The sequence below is a fragment of the Podarcis erhardii genome, assembly GCF_964252035.2.
Source record: "Podarcis erhardii genome assembly, chromosome: 3".
Taxonomy (NCBI): Eukaryota; Metazoa; Chordata; class Lepidosauria; order Squamata; family Lacertidae; genus Podarcis; species Podarcis erhardii.
In genome coordinates, this window is record NC_138507.1 from 97,679,877 (window position 1) to 97,700,004 (window position 20,128).

The 20,128-nt window shown below is 42.6% G+C and overlaps 2 protein-coding genes across 2 annotated transcripts in view; one reads left to right on the forward strand and one right to left on the reverse strand.

Annotated features, from left to right (window-relative positions):
• The window catches only part of PTPN14 (protein tyrosine phosphatase non-receptor type 14), a 439,438-nt gene that overhangs the window by 274,777 nt on the left and 144,533 nt on the right, over positions 1–20,128 (forward strand). The window lies entirely within an intron of this gene.
• PROX1 (prospero homeobox 1) overlaps positions 3,539–20,128 on the reverse strand; it is a 74,097-nt gene continuing 57,507 nt past the window's right edge. Inside the window, exon 5 of the mRNA XM_081854653.1 lies at positions 3,539–5,621. Coding sequence (XP_081710779.1) covers positions 5,436–5,621 — 186 coding nt within the window. The 3' untranslated portion in view covers positions 3,539–5,435. The remainder of the gene's footprint in view (positions 5,622–20,128) is intronic.

A 20,128-nucleotide genomic window follows, 5' to 3' on the forward strand; every position in this document is an offset into this window, starting at 1 on the left:
TGTATCAGATCAAGACTTGCCTGTTTTTCCTTCCTTAGCATTCTTGTGTATCATTCACTAGTGATTTGATGTATGCTATGTATAAATAAATAAATAAATAAAATAATGCCCCAAGCTGTAGTGTTCAACCAAATTCAAATAATCACATTTTCAGTCAATAATAATTATAGTAGTGATAATCGCACAAAACCAGTAATGCTAACAATTAACAGCGAAAACAAAAACACGTATAAGGAAAATATTTCTAGAAGTGCTTCTTATATATATTATATGTGAAGTATGGCTTTAGTATGGTAGTTGTGGGTTTTTTATGTTTCTAGGTGGCTGAGTTCATACATAATGCAAAGGCAAAACATAGCTTAGCAAAAGTGAACCATTGTGTCAATACTCAGATGTAAAGTGTGGCTGCTTCAATCCTGCACTACCCAAAAGTAAAACATGGTTTGGTTCAACATTATGTCTAAAGCTGAGTCTCCCTCCGTAAGCCAAGAAAAAACCATGGCTACAGCTTGTGGTTTGTCTGGAGCAAGACAAACCATTAGCCTGAGTTCAGACATAACACAAAACTAAACCATGTCATAACATGACAGTAGCAGGACCAGGAGAGGCGTGAAGAGACTATGATTTTTCCTCACTTGCACGTTCATGCTTAGCCATGGTTTAGCTTAGGATTATATGTGAAACTGGCCAATGAAACAGCAGACTCTGTATGTAAGCAATCGCTACAAAAATGGGCCCCCTCCCCAATTAATAAAGTTAAGTATATGCACAGCCCAATGGTAAATTGTTCTTGTGATAGCATAAGGGGGGGGGATAGCTCTTGAAGGCCTCCTCTACATTTCCAGAAAGCTTCAGCAGAAATGTGTCCTAAATCAGAAATGGAATAGTCCCAATACTCAATGAAGAAGCATATTGAGATGTTCTGAGCAGCGATGGCACAGCAGGGCAGAAAACGCAGCAGTAAGTACTTCAAGCAAGAGGTACTTGCTAGTGCAGAAATCTAGAGCTGCAGTCATTATTTGGGCATGGCAATAGCTCTGCCTCCAATGTCACTAAGCACATCTAGGCCAGCAGTGCTTGGAACAGGAACAAACCTCCTGAACGTGGGGTTGCAGGAGATCGTCAGCAAAATCCGACATATACAAATGTCCTAATGGTCTGGCCATCATGCACAAATTAAAAGAGTGGCAATTATGCTGTCAACTTTACGGATGCAAAAAGCAAAACTGTACTAAGTACTTTAGAGGAAGTCTGGAAGCAGCATGGCTTGCTTTGAGCGCAAAGCATACTACAACTAAATGGTGGTCCTTTATCCCATGGTATTGGCTAAATCACCTACACTGCATAGACACAAATCACATCTGAAAATAACAGCAGGGGCTGCAACCCACAGAGTGGCAAGTGAAAAAAGAAGCTTATGTACAATTAGGCGCAGTTCAGACATTCAATAGACCATAGTTTATGAAGATAGGAACAAGTGCCAAGCCAGAAAGCTCTGCCCTTGCTTCCTCACTTTGTGCATCTGCTTGGCACTTATATCCTGGTCTGTATAAACTATGGCTCATGTCCGAAACAGGGAACTGTGGTTTGATGTCAGGTTACTAGCCAGGTTCTTGAATGTGGATCAAACTGCAGTTTAAGATCCTGGTTAATAAACTGGTATCACAGCTCCCAAGTTTGGATACGATTGGGAAGTAGATTTTAAACAAACCAGGATTGAAATGCTAAGGATGACATGCAAGGGGAGAGCCATGTTCCTAGTTTAAAAAAACCATGGTTTACTGGGCCAGGGATGTTACATATGAAAAGACCCATTGGGCTTTGCTTGTAGTGTATGTTGCCTGAATGTATTTGCTTGTATTATTGTGCATAAGTCTTGCACCAAGAAAATGGGTACTCAGCATGGATAAATTCTGTTATTGCATGTGGAAGAGGGTCGCTAGATTGTGGTCCTGGTGTCCTAGTTTGCTTGTTTTTAATCAGCAGGTTTTTAAGGCTTTCACTGACTACTACTTTCATCCATTTCTGTCTCTTCAAGCAGTATTTGTAAATGAAGCATCTTCGCAATGACTAGGTCAGCTTTTTCAAAATATATATAATGTTGCATGGGGTAAACTTTCACTCTTCAAACTCAAAAGACAATGGTTTAATAAGAAAAAAATGAAGTTCAAGAAATGGAGTAAAAGGTAGGGTCCTTTAAAAAAAATTAAATTGCTAAGCTATAAAAAAAGATACCTTGGCTAACTGGTATCAAATCTGTATCAAATTGCCAGTAAGGGGTGGATAAGGAAAACTGCTAGCCCAGATAACAATAAATTCTTACTGCATCTGTACAAAAGACAACAGAGAAACGACAAATACATAGTGCCATAGAATATAAGAAAACATTACTAGACACTACACCTTTGCAAAAATGCCCAAAGTAAAAAGGAGACCACTGAAGAAAGCATTTAAAACTAACAGCGAGCTTTTAAGAAAAAAGCTGGTTATTGTATCAATTCACTGCAGTTGTATTCATTCAACTCCTATTACTAATTTTCCACTCTAAGGTAAACTTATTTTGGTCACCTTGTGGAGAAATTCCATCTGTGGCTGCTTTAAAATATGAATTCTGTTTCAGTAAATGTCAAAAATCAGGGCCAACTAGATCCGCTAAGTGCTGCAGTGGTCTGAATATAGGCCACGCTCTCCTGCCCCTCCCCAAAATCTGGCTTGTATAAACCTGAATACAGTCTATGATTGTGCTCTTATAGCTAGAGATACCTTGATTTAATAAATCCATATAGGGAGTGGCTAGATTTGGGAACGGCTTATATTCAGACCCATATTGTTTTATCCACTCGGCGCCGAATACAGCTGCCATGTGTCTATCTCCTCACAGCAACAACATAAAGCAATTGGCTATTGTGGTATCTTCCTGCCCCATGCAGGTGGACAAGCATAGAACATTATGGGCTGCATATAGTGATGTATAGTAGATATTACAGAGGGGCAGGAATATGCATATGGTGGCCATTTCCATTGGGTGTTACAAGGAAGAATCATGTCTCGTTTGGCCTTGGTGAAATCATATTTGTCTGCAGCCGGGACTCACATTGATGCATGTGGCTCTTCAACGCAAGGTGGTGGTAAAAAGGGGAAAGTTCTCTTGATGAGAAGTGACAGAAAAGCACTGGTAAGCCCCATTCTGGTAAGCACTACGCTCTTTTTTTATTTTATGCCGCTTACTTTTGTTGTAGAAGAGAAGTGGTTTGATCAGGTTTACTTCCGTGTTAATGAATCACTTACGATTGAGGAAATAATAAAAGTGGCTAGCTTCTGCTTCCCTAGCCCCAAAGACAGGGAGAAAGTTTCTCCATGATTTATAGGCAACAAACCCAGAGGCACTGAAGTCTGTTCAACTCCAAGGAAGTGAGAAAGCACCGTTTACCACTTAAGTTCCCGCTGGGTTCAATGAAAGTTGGAATAGCCCATTTTTGCTAGAGTTGTGTTCTCTCTGTGTATTGTGCTGTGTTTATTCCTTTAAACAAAAAATGTCTTAAATGTCTCTGTGCCAGCTTTCTCTGATCTGGTGCCCTCCACATGTCAGCTCCCATCAACCCCAGCCAGAAAAATACAAGCTTTCTTGTACTTTGATCCAACGTATCTTTTTGTTTTGCTTTGCTTTACATTTTTCTTTTTTCTTTTTTTTGCTTCTTCAGCAATTAATTTTTAGAATAAAGCAAAGGTATGTTACAGTGTTTCTCAGATGAAAGGGTAATTTCAAACATTGCTTTTCAGGTAAAAATGTGAAATATCAAATATATACACCACTCGAGTGTCTGGTTGGGACAGCGGAAAGTATTTTGATAAAGATGGCTCCCAGGATGTGGGGGGAAACCTGACCGTTCAGTGTGGTAAAGGGAAAGGACACCTTAATAAAGCGGATTAATCCTAACAACAACTATTCAGAAGTAAGTTCTAGGTTCCATGGCACATACCTCCCCGAGTATGTGTGCATAGGATTGTAACCTTAAAGGCACACCGATTCCCACAGGAGAGAGTTACCACAATATTTACTGGTGAAATAATGGGACTTAAAAATGTTCAGCTATGGTTGAGAGCCATGCAAGAGTTTGTTTTTGTTTTTTGCTCTACGGAGAGTGAAATACTACTGCTTTTATAAGCTGACCGTATTATTACGACACTTAAAATCACTCCTAGAATGCTGTGTATAGCCTCTTCGATAATACCAAAACCCCTTGCCTTAATTTACTTTATGTTTTGTGCAGTATTGCTTTGTTTGAAATGCAGTTGGGTGGTGGTGGTGGTGGCAAGATTTAGGTGAACAGTGGTGAGTGCAAAGCCCAAAAGTGAGCAAAACTCTTGGCACTGGAATTTGGGGTTCTAACTCCATCTCCCTAATCTGTTTGGACCCGAACCTTGCTGGAATCTTGGTCCAATCCAAAATAGAGCCTTTTCAGGCCTGCAGTGGGTTCACAGAAACTCTTCCTTTCCATTCCCTACCTTACTGAAGGGATGGACAAGATGGGGAAATCACTGCAGTAGAGAAGTTTTCTTCCATCTTGAGTCTCCAGATGTTGTTGGACTACAACTCCCATCTTCCCTAACCATTGGCTAATGGCTGTGGCTGATGAGAACTGTTGTCCAATGATGAATGTTGTCCCTTCCAATTCTATGGTTTTATGACCTTACGCTATCTGGGGACAGAAGGTTGAAGAACATTGCAGTAGGGTATATGGCAGAAGATGCACATGGCTGCAGCAGCATCTAGGGGCACTGGAAAACGGGGCAAAATGATTTGGGGGGGCATATGTTGTTCTTGTAAGAGAAAAGCTTGAAGACTGGTGTGGATCGATACTGCCTTTGACGTTTAAGTAACTAAAAGGGTTGTTTATATGTCTTCTAAACTATAACACAAAAAATCTGCCGCCTTCAATGAACAGTTGAGCTAAAATTTAGAAAGCTCTATGCTTGTAAAATGCCTCTCTAGAATTGCGAGCTTCGTACAAACGAAGAAAACATCACTGTAGGATTGCGACATTTGTCTTTCTAAGACAAAATGCCACTTTGTAGCAAAATGTAATGCCCTAAACTTACTAAAACAGGCTTGCACACACTTCAAAACATTCTTCTCCCTGAAAAAGAAAAGTAACCCAAATGTTTCCCCTTCCAAATATTAAAAATCATGGGCAAAAGTAAAACAAAACTTGGAGTTAAAATAATTATCAACTTGTTACTTATCAAATAAAAATAATCATGGTGGATTCTTATTTGATTCCATATATATATATATATATATATATATATATATATATATATATGAAATTAATATAGACACACGTACACACACACACACACTCACATGCACAACATGGGCATCAAAAATGGGGTCTGCTAATTTTTTATACATTCATAAATAGTGGTTGAAATCTCTACTCATGGAGAAGCTCTTGGAGGCAGTTTGGGGATTTGAAAATCTCAGGAACTTCACTGTCCAGCTTACAGATGACCTTGTATATGGCCTTCTTCCAGGAAGGATCAACATCTTTGCCTGCGATAATGGCATTGAAAAACTCTCGTAATGTGATCTGAGCCACTTCCAGGAATCTCTCTGGAACCTGCTGATACAAGGAGACAATGGCATTAATAAAAGTTTTCAGTTTCAAGTCTCTGGGTCTTCAAAGGAAACTGAGCTAAGTTCTTGCTTTCAAAAGGGAGCTTACATAGCACCTGCATTTTCTAAATGCGGCAGGCCTCTATTCTCTTAGGCAAGGCTGTTATATATAGTACAATAGTAATAACTTTTAAAACATGTGTTAGCTAGCTTTGCAAAGTTGAACCACAGAATGTAGGTATTAAAATATGAACATCTGGGTTTAGTGGGTGCTGGATTTATAAGATATAATTAGCAGAGGAAGGCAATGGAAAGAGTAAAAAAAAATAAAAATACAAAGAGCAATAATACACAGCTATTGAAGATCTGCAGGGGCTTTTTGCCCAAATATTGATGTGTTTCTTCTTGTTTTCTCTGAGAATTTAGCACGTGCTGAAAATAACGTTGCTTCTTAATTCCAGCAGACTCAATTAATATTTTATTATTATTTGTCCTGTGGAACGCCCTCCCATCAAATGGCAGAGAGATAAATAATTATACGACCTTCCATAGACGTCTGAAGGCAGCCCTGTATCGGGATTCTTTTAATGTGTGATGTTCTGTTGTGATTGTTTCTTTATATATTATGTTGGAAGCTGCCCAGAATGGCTAGGGCAACAAAGATGGGTATGTATGTATGTATGTATAAATAAATTTTGTTATTGTTGTTCTAGTCCCAGCTAATTCTGAAAGCCCAGCAAAGAAATAAGGGTATCTAATAATGATGTTTAGCTGTTTTAAAAGGAGCACCTAGTCAAGCTCCCTTCCAATGGCCTGGTTGAGAAGTTGCTTTGTTTGTTGTGCTCCCATAACATTTTCTTGCACTCAGACATTATAGCCCTCCTTCAACATGAGTGTTCAGATAAAAACACACCCTTATGCTTTTGGTGTGTGTCTGTGTTGTGACCACGGACCCAGGTTCTTTCTGACCTATTCGGTTTCTAAATGACAACCCAGTCTATCTGGTGTATTGGAAATCATTTTGCACACGGACAGGCAGCTTCCAGCATCTTCTGCAACTGTGGGTTGGAGAAAAGTGCCCTTGTCATGAAGGCAACTTCCTCTAAATCATCTCCTTTTCATTCATTTGTTTTGCAAGTTGAATCTATGCAGCCAAGAGGCTGTAGCACTGTCGAGTTGCATGGACAGGAAACTCTTACGGTATTGTTTAATGCAGATTCAAGCCCACTTTGTCATGCCCATCCCATGCGAGTGGCCACTTACAATGCAACTCTTGTCAGCAGAGCTTCTGAAGACCTGGGACTGCACATACCAGCAGTGGGAGTGGCCAAAGGCACATAGCTTCCCTCCCTCCGCCCCTCCTCTGATGATAGTCTGTGCAAAAGAGCTGAGGAAGGGGATTACACTGGTACCTCGAGTTAAGAACTTTGCTTCAGGATGAGAACAGAAATTGGGCAGCAGCAGCGGGAGGCCCCATTAGCTAAAGTGGTGCTTCAGGTGAAGAACAGTTTCAGGTTAAGAACGGACCTCCTGAACGAATTAAGTACTTAACCCGAGGTACCACTGTACTGTCCCTCCCTGCTCAGCAGATGATACATCTGGGAGGGGACAACTTGCATCCTCATTAGGGTGGTTAAACCTCTCTGTGTCCACCCTAGATCAGGGTCTAATCTAGATTTATTACCTTTAGTCAAAATTGGTGAGATCTTGCATGGTTGATGGGGGCATAAACAATTGCCAGGCCGGTGTGTCATCTGGTCAGTGAGCGAGATGAATAGTTTTGACCTGATTAAGCCAACTTTTTATGTTCAGCTCAAGCATTTCTCTATGCATTTTGGGGCATAACCCACTCAAACAACTTTCCTGAAGACGTGGACCACTGACTATCTGTAATTTCAGATTCAGCTAACAAAACCCTTTGCTCCCAGCTGCTCTTAAAGGAGTTCATCCACCTTCTTCACACTTTATACAGAAGACCTTAAACGTCTCCTCCTGTAACAAAGCGCCGAAAGCTTTCTCGCCCGTTGTAGCAGATGACACAGCAGTGATCTAGGAGCCAGGTTTTGCCATGAGGCAGACATGTGATCAGCTGCTGCTGAAGTCAGTGGGAGTCGCTTGCATGCGCTAGAGGGTGGAATTTGGACCCAAACACTGAGTGTCATTTGCAAATGGCATATTGACTCATAATACTGAAGGCGTGATATGCAAAGAGAGACGGGGAGGGGGGGGGCCTTCAATATTCAGGATTGAAAAAAATGTCCATCTTTTCTAGGGAAAAATAGTTCGACAACACACCGCTGTGTTTGACTCTTTAGTCATATAAACACTAAATATGCTAACTATTTGATGCTGGTGTTTGTAGGGGTCTACAATCAGAGGCTGTATAGTTCTAGGAATCCGTCCCTTGAAAACGACAGCTCTTGTTATTGTCCAAATCTGATTATGGAGGGCTGGGAGTTTGGGGAAGGTGGGAGGTATTTGCCAAATGTTATGGAAAGATAACAAATATTTGATAAATAAAGTCAAATATTTTTCTGTAGGTTTGGTTAAGTATTCAAAAACAACAGACATTTTCCCCTTCAGAGTTGTGCTACAGATTAGAAAAGAGAACTTAAGTGCCCTCATAAAAAAAGAAATGGAGTCAAGGGTGGCATAGAAAGGCAAGGGAACTTACTATGGCAGGGATGAAGAAGCTGTGGTCTCCAAATGTGGATGTACTACAACTCCCATGACCCCTAACTACTGGCTATTCTGGCTGCGGCTGGTGGGAGTTGGAGTCGAACATATGGAGGTCACAGATTCCCCATCCCAGTTCCAGGAAGCTGCCTAATACCCAGCTGGATCATTGGTCTATCTAGTTCAATGTTGTCTACACCAGTGATCTTCAACCTTGGGTCCTCAGGTATTGATGGACTACAACTCCCACAATCCCTAGCCAATCTAGTCCATGGTCATGGATGATGGGATGATGTTGTCTAACAACATCAGGGCAGGGACCTAGGGCTGAAGAACATTGGTCTACACAAACTGGTAGTGGTTCTCTAGGTTTTCAGGCAGGGTTATTTTCTAACTGGAGATACCAGAGATTGAACTTGGGACCTTCTGCATGCAAGGTACAGTAGATGCTTTAGCACTGAGCTGTGATGGTGCTTCTCCATATGCCTTATACTAAGCCAGCCCATCAATGTCTAGTCTTGATTGGCAGGGATTGTCATGTGGTGATGAGTCTTACAGCTCTTTGTTGCACCCAGCCCTTTGCCAGTAGCCTTCCACAACCTGTGCCCATCCAGATGTTGCTAGACTACAACTCCCATCAACCCACTGGCCATAAAGGCTTGGGCTGATGTGAACCGCAGTCTGAAGCATGTGGTAGCTTGGAGAAGGCCATGCTAGACAAGCAAATGAACAAGCAAACCAGTATCACCACAGAGGCGGGACATCATTCCAGAGAATATATGGAGCGCCTATTTAATTGTTTGTTTGTTGAATTTACATAGCGTCCAAACCTGGAGGTCTCAGGGCGTTTCACAGGAAAACTCCTACAGAACAAATGTGTGTAAAAAAAAGAGAGCTCCAAATGAAGAAAAGCTGAATGGATACTTTGCAATAACTTTCACTGAACGTGTTGGAGGGAAACAATAGGAAAGAGAAGTGACAAAGGTTGTAGAGCCAAATAACACTTTCCCAAGTGTTCCTAAAGAACTTTGATATTTCAGTGCACACACCCCCACGCATGCACACACACCATCTTTGGTAAGCAAATTAAAAATTTAGATTTTATTCATTAATCCGTTCAAATGATGCCAGGAATAGTTTGCTAGAGGTTATTCAGAGGATGTGACAAACAAACAAATGTGATAGTGATTGGGTACAGGGCCACATAAAGTCTGTAGTCGATGGTGTTGTGGGCGGCAATGCTCACTTTAATTCCTAAAAGCCAAGTCACTAGTGCTTACCAGGAGGGAGAAGGGGAGGACCAAGGCAGTGGGGAGGTCAGCATGATGCAAACACACTGACAGTAGGGCTGGATTGACTCAGCTGGAGGGTTTTCACTGTGCCAGCCTCCCTGCCGCCTTGCCCCTCTCCCTCCTGGTAAGCAGCAGCAGCTCAGATGTCAGGAGCTCAGGTAAGCACCGCCTCTCCCCTGCACGCTGGCCGCTGCTGCATACAGGAACCGCTAGAACAGTAGGAAACAGAGGGCAGGAATAAATGGATGCTATGTGAAGTGTAAACAGCAGGGCCCTTCAAGGGTCTGCGGACTCTCACTGTTAACTTGATGAGAGGTGAACAGTAAGGTAGCCAGGTTTGGAGATGACCCCAGATTATTCAATTATAGCAGATGATTAAGAGCTCCTACAGCTTCTCTTCAAAACAGATGAAGCGCTTCAAGCTTCAGATGAAATTCAAAGTAACTCATATGACACGAAAGAATCAGGTGCCTGATTTCATGGCCGCTACGGTACTCCCAGTTTTAGATTAATCTATGCAGCTTGAGTTGCTTCATCTCTAAAAGAACAACACAGTGCTGTAAAAAAACCAGGTCTGGGGCCAAATGTGATCCTCCAAGCCTCACGAGATTCTCCCCAGCCACACACTCACTCTCCAGGCAACTGCTCTCTCTGGCCTTGCTTCAGATGTTCCCTGAGTACTTTTGCCTGGGTGGAAAGTGTCCTTGAACTCTGGTAACGCCTCTTGCTTGCCTGGATGGAAGACAGAGAGGTAGGGGTGTGTGTGTGTGTGTGTGTGTGTGTGTGTGTGTGTGTGTGTGTGTAAAACTAATCTACTGTGCAAAGATAAAATTTACATTCATTGCTGCGCCCACTTTTGCCTTTTGCCCTGCCTGCCAGTGGAAGGGTGCCCCATAGGGAATATGGTCCTGGGGCTGAAAACTATTCCCCACTCCTGCTGTAAATAAAACAGATAAAAAACCAGAAAGGACAATGTCAGAGTTGACTGAAACATACGATGCATATATGGGAGCTAGGGAGGTACCTTGGGACTGCAAATAGCTTGAGAAAATATCAAGCAGTAACAGCTTTTATAGGTAAATTTGCCGAAAGCTGAGTTCCTTACAAACTCCCCTCCTTCGTTATGAGGAAACATTTGCAAAATGAGTGGCTGCCTACCCTATGTTTCCAAAGGTTTACAACAGTCTTCAGCCATTCCAGACCTGGTCTATTTTTATTGTCCATCCAGCTTGCTTCTTCATGCCAGGGAGCCTTAGCTTATTCCTTTGTGTTGCATATTATCCTAATAGCCAGGGTTTAGCTTGAGCCAGGGCTCAGCAGAGCTAAGCTCTGCGACCTGTTTTCCATACCATGTGAATTAGATGGATTTTGCTATTTCTTTTTAACAAAAAAGAGCTTCTGGGCCTATGCAGAATGCCTTTCCCTCACCACTGACTAACCACAACCAGTATGACAAAATTTCCAGGTCAGGAGATGCAGCTCCCAGGCTTGTTTTGAGCCTGAGAGACTATCTTTTGAAATTAAGCACTCCTCCCACCTCAGTTGTAGCTGACCCCCCCATTCCCAATCATGAAGAGTACAATATTTTCTTAAGAGAACTGCACATTCTGAGGCAAAGCATCTAATTGTTTAAATGGATGGGTGGCTAGATAGATATTTTTTTTCTCCAAGTGGGCAATTAAGCAGTCAGCTGTGCTAATTGCGTGTGTCTGGGGGTAGCTTTTGCCTGACCCTAAGTGATGATGACCTACTAAGTACGTCTTTACACCTAACTGATTGAACATCTCTCCAGCAGAAACATCTGCAGAAACAATGCCTCAGTGACAAATAAGACCCCCGTCCAGATTTCTTTTTATAGACTCAACAACAATCCCTAGTATGAACCCAGAACATTTTCCTAGCATCAGGTGGCTGCAGTCAATCAAGTAATAATACTTGACATTCGCCAGGAGGAAAGACAATGCTGAGAGGGGGAGCTAGGTGGTGGACTTCAGACTTAGACACGGTTGTCTCAGAAAAGAAGCCACACATTGCTCCACGTAACCAGCAGATCCCAGGGACAAATGGCTATATATGTCTACAACATGGCAGAGAAACCAGCAGTGAAAGTAGTGGTGAAAAACTACTGATTATTTAGGGAGTGTTGAATAAGCGAAAGATGGAACATCCTGGCCAGTGTGCACTGGTAATGGTTATCTGTGAACCTATGAGCTGGTTCAGCAATTGCCTATCATCCAGTCTTACAAATCATCCAAGTCCCACTTAAGATGCACTATTTTCTCACGAGGAGGGAGGAGATGGGTTGCCTAGTAAAGGCCCTGCTTACTTGTTCATTTATTACAGGAGCTGCATCTCATAAAATGAAGTGCTTTGAATCCTCTTAAGGGGAAATCTGTGGCCTTCTGCGTATCATTGGATGATGTCCCATCGTCCCTGACCATGGTTCATGCTGGCTGTTGAAGTCCAACCAAATCTGGAGGGCTACCAGTTCCTCATCCCAGCTCATGAGCATTATTTAAATGCTGAGTGTTATTTTTCCTTCTGCCATCCAAAACCCCCCCCCACATGGATGGTTTGGGTAGAAATGTCAACCAGCAATGGAAACACAATCCAGGAAGCCAGATTTGTATGCATAACTAGACATGTGCAGAATCAATGTAGAGGTACACCCTGACATGAGAGTTGGTACAGCATTGTGGGTAGGCAGCTGACATTTCTATTTACCCAGACCTTTGGACTGAGTGCAGTTCTGGTATAGTGCTCTGCTGCTGCAAGATAGCACCATAGGATTTGATATGTTTTTTAAACTATAAATACTGATATTGCTGTTTTATTTTTCTATTGTTAGGCTGCCCTTTGCTTCTACAAGGAAGGGGGGGGTAGAAACACTCTCTCACTTCCTTAGACCACCTCATCGCCAACATGGAGATAACAGTGCTAATCAACATTACAGGGTTACAGGCAAGCTTACAACAAGTTAATGCAAGTGAAGTGCTTTGAACACACACGTCTTCTATAGAAATGCTTAATAATAATACTTGGAGTAGCCATATTCCATTTTACAGTCTGGATATACCGTTTGCTGTACAATGGGAACCTGCCATTTCCTATAAGGCCATTGGTTAGGACTACTTGCTTGCATCTGCAGCTAGATAAAAAGCCCATCTGACTACCATTTTGATACGGAATACTAGGGCTCTCAGACTACGTGCCACACAGTCTACTCCACTGCTACAAGGCAGAGAAACTGGCTCTCTTAATCCCTACTTGTCAGTCATCTTATGGCATACCTCAAGGGGTGCGCATGGAGGCAATCAGAGAGCAAACCAATTGAAACGACACACAAATGAGTGAAAACACTTGCTAATAAAAGGGGGAGAGTAGGAATTTAGAAAGCTGCCTTCTGCTGGTCAGGCCAGTGGTTCATATTGCTTCATATTGTCCACTCTCCTAGGACTGCAGGGAGGAGTATCTCGCAGTCCAGAGGCTGAGGATTGATCCTGGGACCTTCTGCATATAAAGCAGATGTTCCACCAATGAGCTATGGAGCTTCTCTTTCCAACCTTACATGGAACCAAACAAACCGGAGTAAAACGTTTCTTACTTTCTTATAAAAGGGACGCGGGTGGCGCTGTGGGTTAAACCACAGAGCCTAGGACTTTGCCGATCAGAAGTTCAAATCCCCGCGACGGGGTGAGCTCCTGTTGCTCGGTCCCTGCTCCTGCCAACCTAGCAGTTCGAAAGCATGTCAAAGTGCAAGTAGATAAATAGGTATCGCTCCAGTGGGAAGGTAAATGGCATTTCCATGTGCTGCTCTGGTTTGCCAGAAGCGGCTTAGTCATGCTGGCCACATGACCTGGAAGCTGTACGCCAGCTCCCTCGGCCAGTAAAGCGAGATGAGCAACCCCAGAGTTGGCCACAACTGGACCTAATGGTCAGGGGTCCCTTTACCTTTACCTTTACTTTCTTATAAAGTTATCAACTAGTCTTTAAGATACGAGAGTCTCTCCAAAATCTGACTTGCCACATCCTGTATAAAATTCATTGCACTATTTGAAACTGTTCTAGGTTCTCTCCCTGAACACTTTGCCAGAGGCTTCACAAGACCCGCTCATCACATTGTGTTAAGCGTTCTTACCAAAAACAAAACAGTATCAGTCATGTATATGATATTACATTTGTTTTGATATATTATATTTTGCGAGCTGCTTTGACTTCGCTTCGTGAAGAGGAGTGGGATATAAGCTGCCAAATAAAAATGATAAAGAAACGTCAAAAATCATGAAAATGTGTAATTTTCACTTTTCCTAAAACTAGTTGCATGAATCGGCCCGAAGCTACCTTGTTATTCTTTTCCTAACAAAACGTAACTTTTCAAGCCAATCTGTCTCTTAAACCTCACAGGGCTTTGGAGCCGCTGTAGGGAAAAGTTTTCAAATATGTGCTGAATGCCTTTTTTTTTTTCCAGAGGGGAAAAAAGGGTTTCACTTCAACAATTTGATGTGCTCAGATACTTATCCAGTGGCTGCGCTGCTAAATTTATCGAACTGAAGTAGAATTTCCGTTTTAAGTCACCAGGTTTGGAACAAAGAGTGTAAACTGGCACAGAATTTCACTGACATCATACTCAACATGGGGAACCCACAATGAATCAAGCAGCAAAGGGTTACATTTCCCTGGTTTGCCAAAAAATAAACAGTGTCTCCTACTTAAAATTAGGGCACACAGGGTGAGAGTTTGGGGTGTGTGTGTGCTTATGATGTTCCACAGGCTGGCACTGAGCCTTCACTGCCGACAGTTGTTTTCTTGTTATTTCTTTATTTTTATTTTTTGCCTGTGCAGCAAAGACTTTCTCCCCCTCCTCCCCCTCTGCCCCCCTCCTTCTCCTCTTCCCAGTTGCTTTACCTTCAAGGATGATTTGTTTTATTAAACTGACTGTCCCCAGCCTCTGCAGTACATAATAAAAGCCTGACATAGCAGCCTGCCTGCCTTCTGTGTCCTGCAGATACTCATCATAAGTGTCAGGACATACCAAGGTTAGCGGTCACTGGAAGTGTGCTGGCTGGCTCGAGCCTTTGCCAAACATGCTTGGCAGCTGAATGAATGTCATAGAGAATAGAAGGGGAATTACAAAGGTTAGAGGGAAGACAGCCTCGCCTTCACTTTCTTTCTCTTTCTTTCTTTCTTTCTTTCTTTCTTTCTTTCTTTCTTTCCTCCTCTCTCCTCTCTCCACCAGCTCCCCACTTGTTTTCCCCTTCTGGAAACTGATTTTTCACACTCTCCTGAAAGAAACATCAGCTTGTACAGGGAATCGTTACTCAGTCCCTTAAAACTTTTTCACTGTCAAACAAAGCTTTTTCTTTTTGTGAAAGGGGGCTGATGCTGTGCCTATTTTTAGGTACTCGTGCCTTTATTGTCTTTTCACTGGTGCCCCAAGATGCTTGCAATTTTGTAATTTTATGGAGAATGAACTTGTTTCACAAAGTTAACACACTTTATCGCTTAAACGGTGGAGCTTGCCTCCTTAAGATTATTAACATGCTTCCCCCCACAATTTTTCTTTTAAACCCACATGTCACTCTTTTGTGGACCAGTTGTGGTGTGCAGCCTCTGCTGAAATGTGCAGTGGCTATGCATTCTGAGGACTGCTTGTGCAGGAGACCTTCCCACTGCACTTTCAAACTCACCACCACCACTAGCGCTGCCCTCTAGATTTAATTGTCATTAAACTCAGAAGAAAGAAAAAGTCAGGGTGATATGAAGATCACCGTCATGTCAAAACTGATCTCCTGGGGAACTGCATTTTGTTTTTTTGACTATAAAAGGGCAATAAAATGCTGACTGTAAGAAGACAATGTCAAGGAGAAAAGGGTATTGGTATTTTGGATACTCTTGACTGCTCGCCTTGGAGAGAGAGTTATTCTTGTCACAAACCCTTTTGTCTGCATCTGCTGACTGCTTGCCTGTAGCCAGCAGCATACTTTAACTGTTTTGTCACCTCCTAACATCACACGCATCAGCTGTTGTGCTTTTGTTACGGGTATTGTCAAACTAATCCACTGTGGCTGTTCTAGTGTGCAGTAAATAAAACAGAAACTGCTTCTCAGACAATTCTGCATGAATATTTCAGATGGCTTTTACAACTCTGATTCACAAAATAAAAAAGCACACACACACGCACAAACGCAAAACTAGACTTGGATGCCTTAAAGCTAATTGCATGTGGCCACTTCAATTGTTTTGGAGTAGATAATAAAGAGCTGCTCTTTTCTGTCCTTAACTTTTGAGTGTAGCTCTTTAGATTTAAAAAGATCTAGATAATGTGGTTTTTATGTATGCTGCTTAGAGGGCTGGCTTTCTTTAATTTAAGCGGTTTATTTGTTTATTTTCTAAAATAGGCAACATTTCACAGTCTAAGGCTACATAAATCTTCTCAAATGCAAGTCCCACCCAGGCTTCCTTCCCAGGTGAGAGATATAGGATTGTAGTCTAACAGTCCAATCCTATACATGTTTATTCAGAAGCAAGTCCCTTTGGGGGTCAATGGTTTCCTGATAGAGTGGCTGAGTTTCACAGTATTAATTTGGAATGTGTGTGAGAGAGTGTTTTCGCAAATGAATTTATTTAAAAATAGAAGAAATATAGTGCAATTAGATACAGCTGTATTTAGGGGAGTTGAACCTTCATTTTAAACACATTTACTGGGAAGTGACCTCTGTTTGCATAGAAGCACATGTGTCTAGGTGCCATGTTGGGCCTGGAAAGGTTTAAGCCAGGTCCACAACTAGGGAAGCCGTTTCCCTCAGTAACACACCGGGTCCTGAGCACCTTTTTAGAAAGGTTTGTGTGAGGTATCAATGGGAGTCCTTGGAGAATCTTTTTCTAAAGGACAAAAACCAGACTATATCTCTATATATTTGCAAGGTCATTTAAGACACCCTGCAGGGATATGACCAGCACAATTTCATACACAGCCTCCACATACATGCACATGGTTGTCCTCACCAAAATTAATAACAAATTAGACCTTATTTTATTTTATTTTATTTTATTTTATTTTATTTTATTTTATTTTAGCCAGGCCAGGCATCATGAGTTGCTGGTTTCCAGAAAGTGAAATTTGAATACTGGGAAACGGGCATTCCTTCAAATATAAACACTTAATTTTTAAGAATAATAATTTAACATGTATAAAGTATTTTTAAACTACCATGCCCCAGTAAATCTTAGCAAGAACCATGTAGGATAAGTCAGTATTATTAAACCCAAAATCTGCACATCAAGGGGTGACAGAGGTAAGTGTTGCTGTTCTCAAAACAAATGAATAAAATAACCGAATATCTGCTGAGCACTTCCAAGTATCAAAAGTGCTTCACAGGCGTCATCTAGTTGTAATCTTGACACAACAACCCTGTGAGGTAAGTCCCTCAGGCTGCGGCTGAAAAAAGAGAGAAGCATGCAGAAGGGCCTAGTGACTTTGGGCAGCTCCACACCATACATTTAAAAGCACATGGCTTCCTCCAAATAATTCTGAGAAGTGTGGTTTGTTGAGGGTGCTGGTAATTGTGAGGGGGGAACTACAGTTCCCAGGATTCATTGGGGGGAAGCTGTGTGTTTTAAATGTGTGTTGAATGTGCTGTGAATCTGCCCTTTATGACCGAGGCAGGATTCAAACTGGGAGCTTCCCTGTTTATAGCTCAGTCTCTTGGCTACTCTTCTCAACACAAGCCATTATACGCAGGCTCCTCTCCAGTGAGGGTTATTAAAACTGTTTTAGTACCGACCACCTTAGTGAAGTCACACTGGGGTGGTATGAAACGAAGAGAGAAGCCTGTGCATTGGGGGGGGGGGGGAGGCACAGGAAAAGAGGCAAACAGCTGAAGTACTTTTTACCGAGCATTCATTCACCCTTGTGTGCACATGATTCTTCTAAACAAACTCTCCTATCCCTGCTGTTTGTTGAGCAAATATTGATCAAGGAGAGAGATCTATCTCCCGACAGCAGTGACACAAGCTGGGGACTTGCACTACAGACAGAGTGGACTTAAAACAGATAAACTCGGAAGCTTAAGCAACCCGAGTGTTAGGTAAAGAGGCAGGAGGAGGGACCCTTTTTCTCCTTCCAAGCGTATTGTCAAGAAAAGGGGGAGATTTTTCTCTGCTCATAAATATCCCGGGGAGCATTGCCCTCGCTTACATGCAACTGGAAGCCTAACAGCCTGATTCACAAACCTGCTAAATCAAAGTCTTCCGATTTAAGATGATTTAGGCCATGCATGGGATTAGGTGAGCTTAAAATCAAGTTTGCCAGTTTAATTGGTCTGAGGTTCAGCTTCAAAGTGGCTTGTCTTGTGCCCCCCTCCTTCTTACCGCTGAAGTAGTAATGGATTCCTATCTGAAGGGATGGGGGCTGTGAATGGTCTCTCCTGAATGCGTGGGCGCTTAGGCACTACAAAACCTGCACAGCAGAAATAACTGAATTGAAATCCCTGAACTTCAGTTATCAGATAATCTCTTCATTGCCCCGCTGAACCGCGTTGTTTTAAAGAAACAGTACGACCACATAGCCCTACGTAAAAGGAATTCCCATTTATCGGCACTTTAAAAACTAAATGCAAGCAGTTATTTGCAATCACGTTCCAGAGGAATCCCCTCAGAAGGACTGAAATCTTAAGGGAGCCATCATTATGGGATGCATTCTGCGGCTACCACACATCCAGCAAGATCTTTTTTTAAGAAAAAGTTTGCCGGAAGAATGATGCATGGTGGTCCCTTTCAAGCAGCAAGATGAGATGAACATGCCACCTTGTGCAAAACTCCATTGCATGGTGGAGAAGTGGGCTCTTAGAACCCATCTCATAGGCCTGAGCTGCAGCCATTTTCATTCTTGCTGCACCCCCGATTTGGACAATTCACATATAGTTCCCCCTTTAGAAATCATAGAATCATAGAATCATAGAGTTGGAAGAGACCACAAGGGCCATCGAGTCCAACCCCCTGCCAAGCAGGAAACACCATCAGAGTACTCCTGACATATGGTCGTCAAGCCTCTGCTTAAAGACCTCCAAAGAAGGAGACTCCACCACACTCCTTGGCAGCAAATTCCACTGTCGAACAGCTCCCACTGTCAGGAAGTTCTTCCTAATGTTTAGGTGGAATCTTTTTTCTTGTAGTTTGGAACCATTGCTCCGTGTCCGCTTCTCTGGAGCAGCAGAAAACAACCTTTCTCCCTCCTCTATGTGACATCCTTTTATATATTTGAACATGGCTATCATATCACCCCTTAACCTCCTCTTCTCCAGGCTAAACATGCCCAGCTCCCTTAGCCGTTCCTCATAAGGCATCGTTTCCAGGCCTTTGACCATTTTGGTTGCCCTCCTCTGGACACGTTCCAGTTTGTCAGTGTCCTTCTTGAACTGTGGTGCCCAGAACTGGACACAGTACTCCAGGTGAGGTCTGACCAGAGCAGAATACAGTGGCACTATTACTTCCCTTGATCTAGATGCAATACTCCTATTGATGCAGCCCATAATTGCATTGGCTTTTTTAGCTGCCGTGTCACACTGTTGGCTCATGTCAAGTTTGTGATCAACCAAGACTCCTAGATCCTTTTCACATGTACTGCTCTCAAGCCAGGTGTCACCCATCTTGTATTTGTGCCTCTCATTTTTTTTGCCCAAGTGCAATACTTTACATTTCTCCCTGTTAAAATTCATCTTGTTTGTTTTGGCCCAGTTCTCTAATCTGTCAAGGTCGTTTTGAAGTGTGATCCTGTCCTCTGGGGTGCTAGCCACCCCTCCCAGTTTGGTGTCATCTGCAAATTTGATCAGGATGCCCTTGAGTCCATCATCTAAGTCGTTGATAAAGATGTTGAATAAGACCGGGCCCAAGACAGAACCCTGTGGCACCCCACTAGTCACTCTTCTCCAGGATGAAGAGGAACCATTGATGAGCACCCTTTGGGTTCGGTCAGTCAGCCAGTTACAAATCCACTGAGTGGTAGCATAGTCAAGACCGCATTTTACCAGCTTCTTTACAAGAATATCATGGGGCACCTTGTCAAATGCCTTGCTGAAATCAAGGTAGGCTACATCCACATCCATTTACTTTTCAGGAGTTGCACTCGTTGCACTCATTGTTCTATCCTTCCTCATGGCCTAACATTGTTTCTTAAGAGGAGCCTGTGGGATCAGGCCAATGGCCCATCTAGTCCAGTATCCTGTTCTCACAGTGGCCAACCGGATGCCCGGGGGAAACCCTTAAGTAAAACCTGAGCACAAGAGCACACTTTCCTCCTGCATCTCCATCAGGTGGTATTCAGAAGTGTTTCTGCTTCTGACTATGGAGGTAGAACATAGCTATCATGGCTCATAGCCACTGGTAGCCTTATCCTCCATGAATTTGTCTAATCTTTTTTGAAAGCCATCCATGTTGGTGGCCATCAAGACTTCCTGTTGGAATAAGTCCACATGTGTGAAGAAGTGCTTTCTTCCTTGCTGCACATCTTCTTATTTGCACAGACCTAATGCTTCCATTTTTCCAA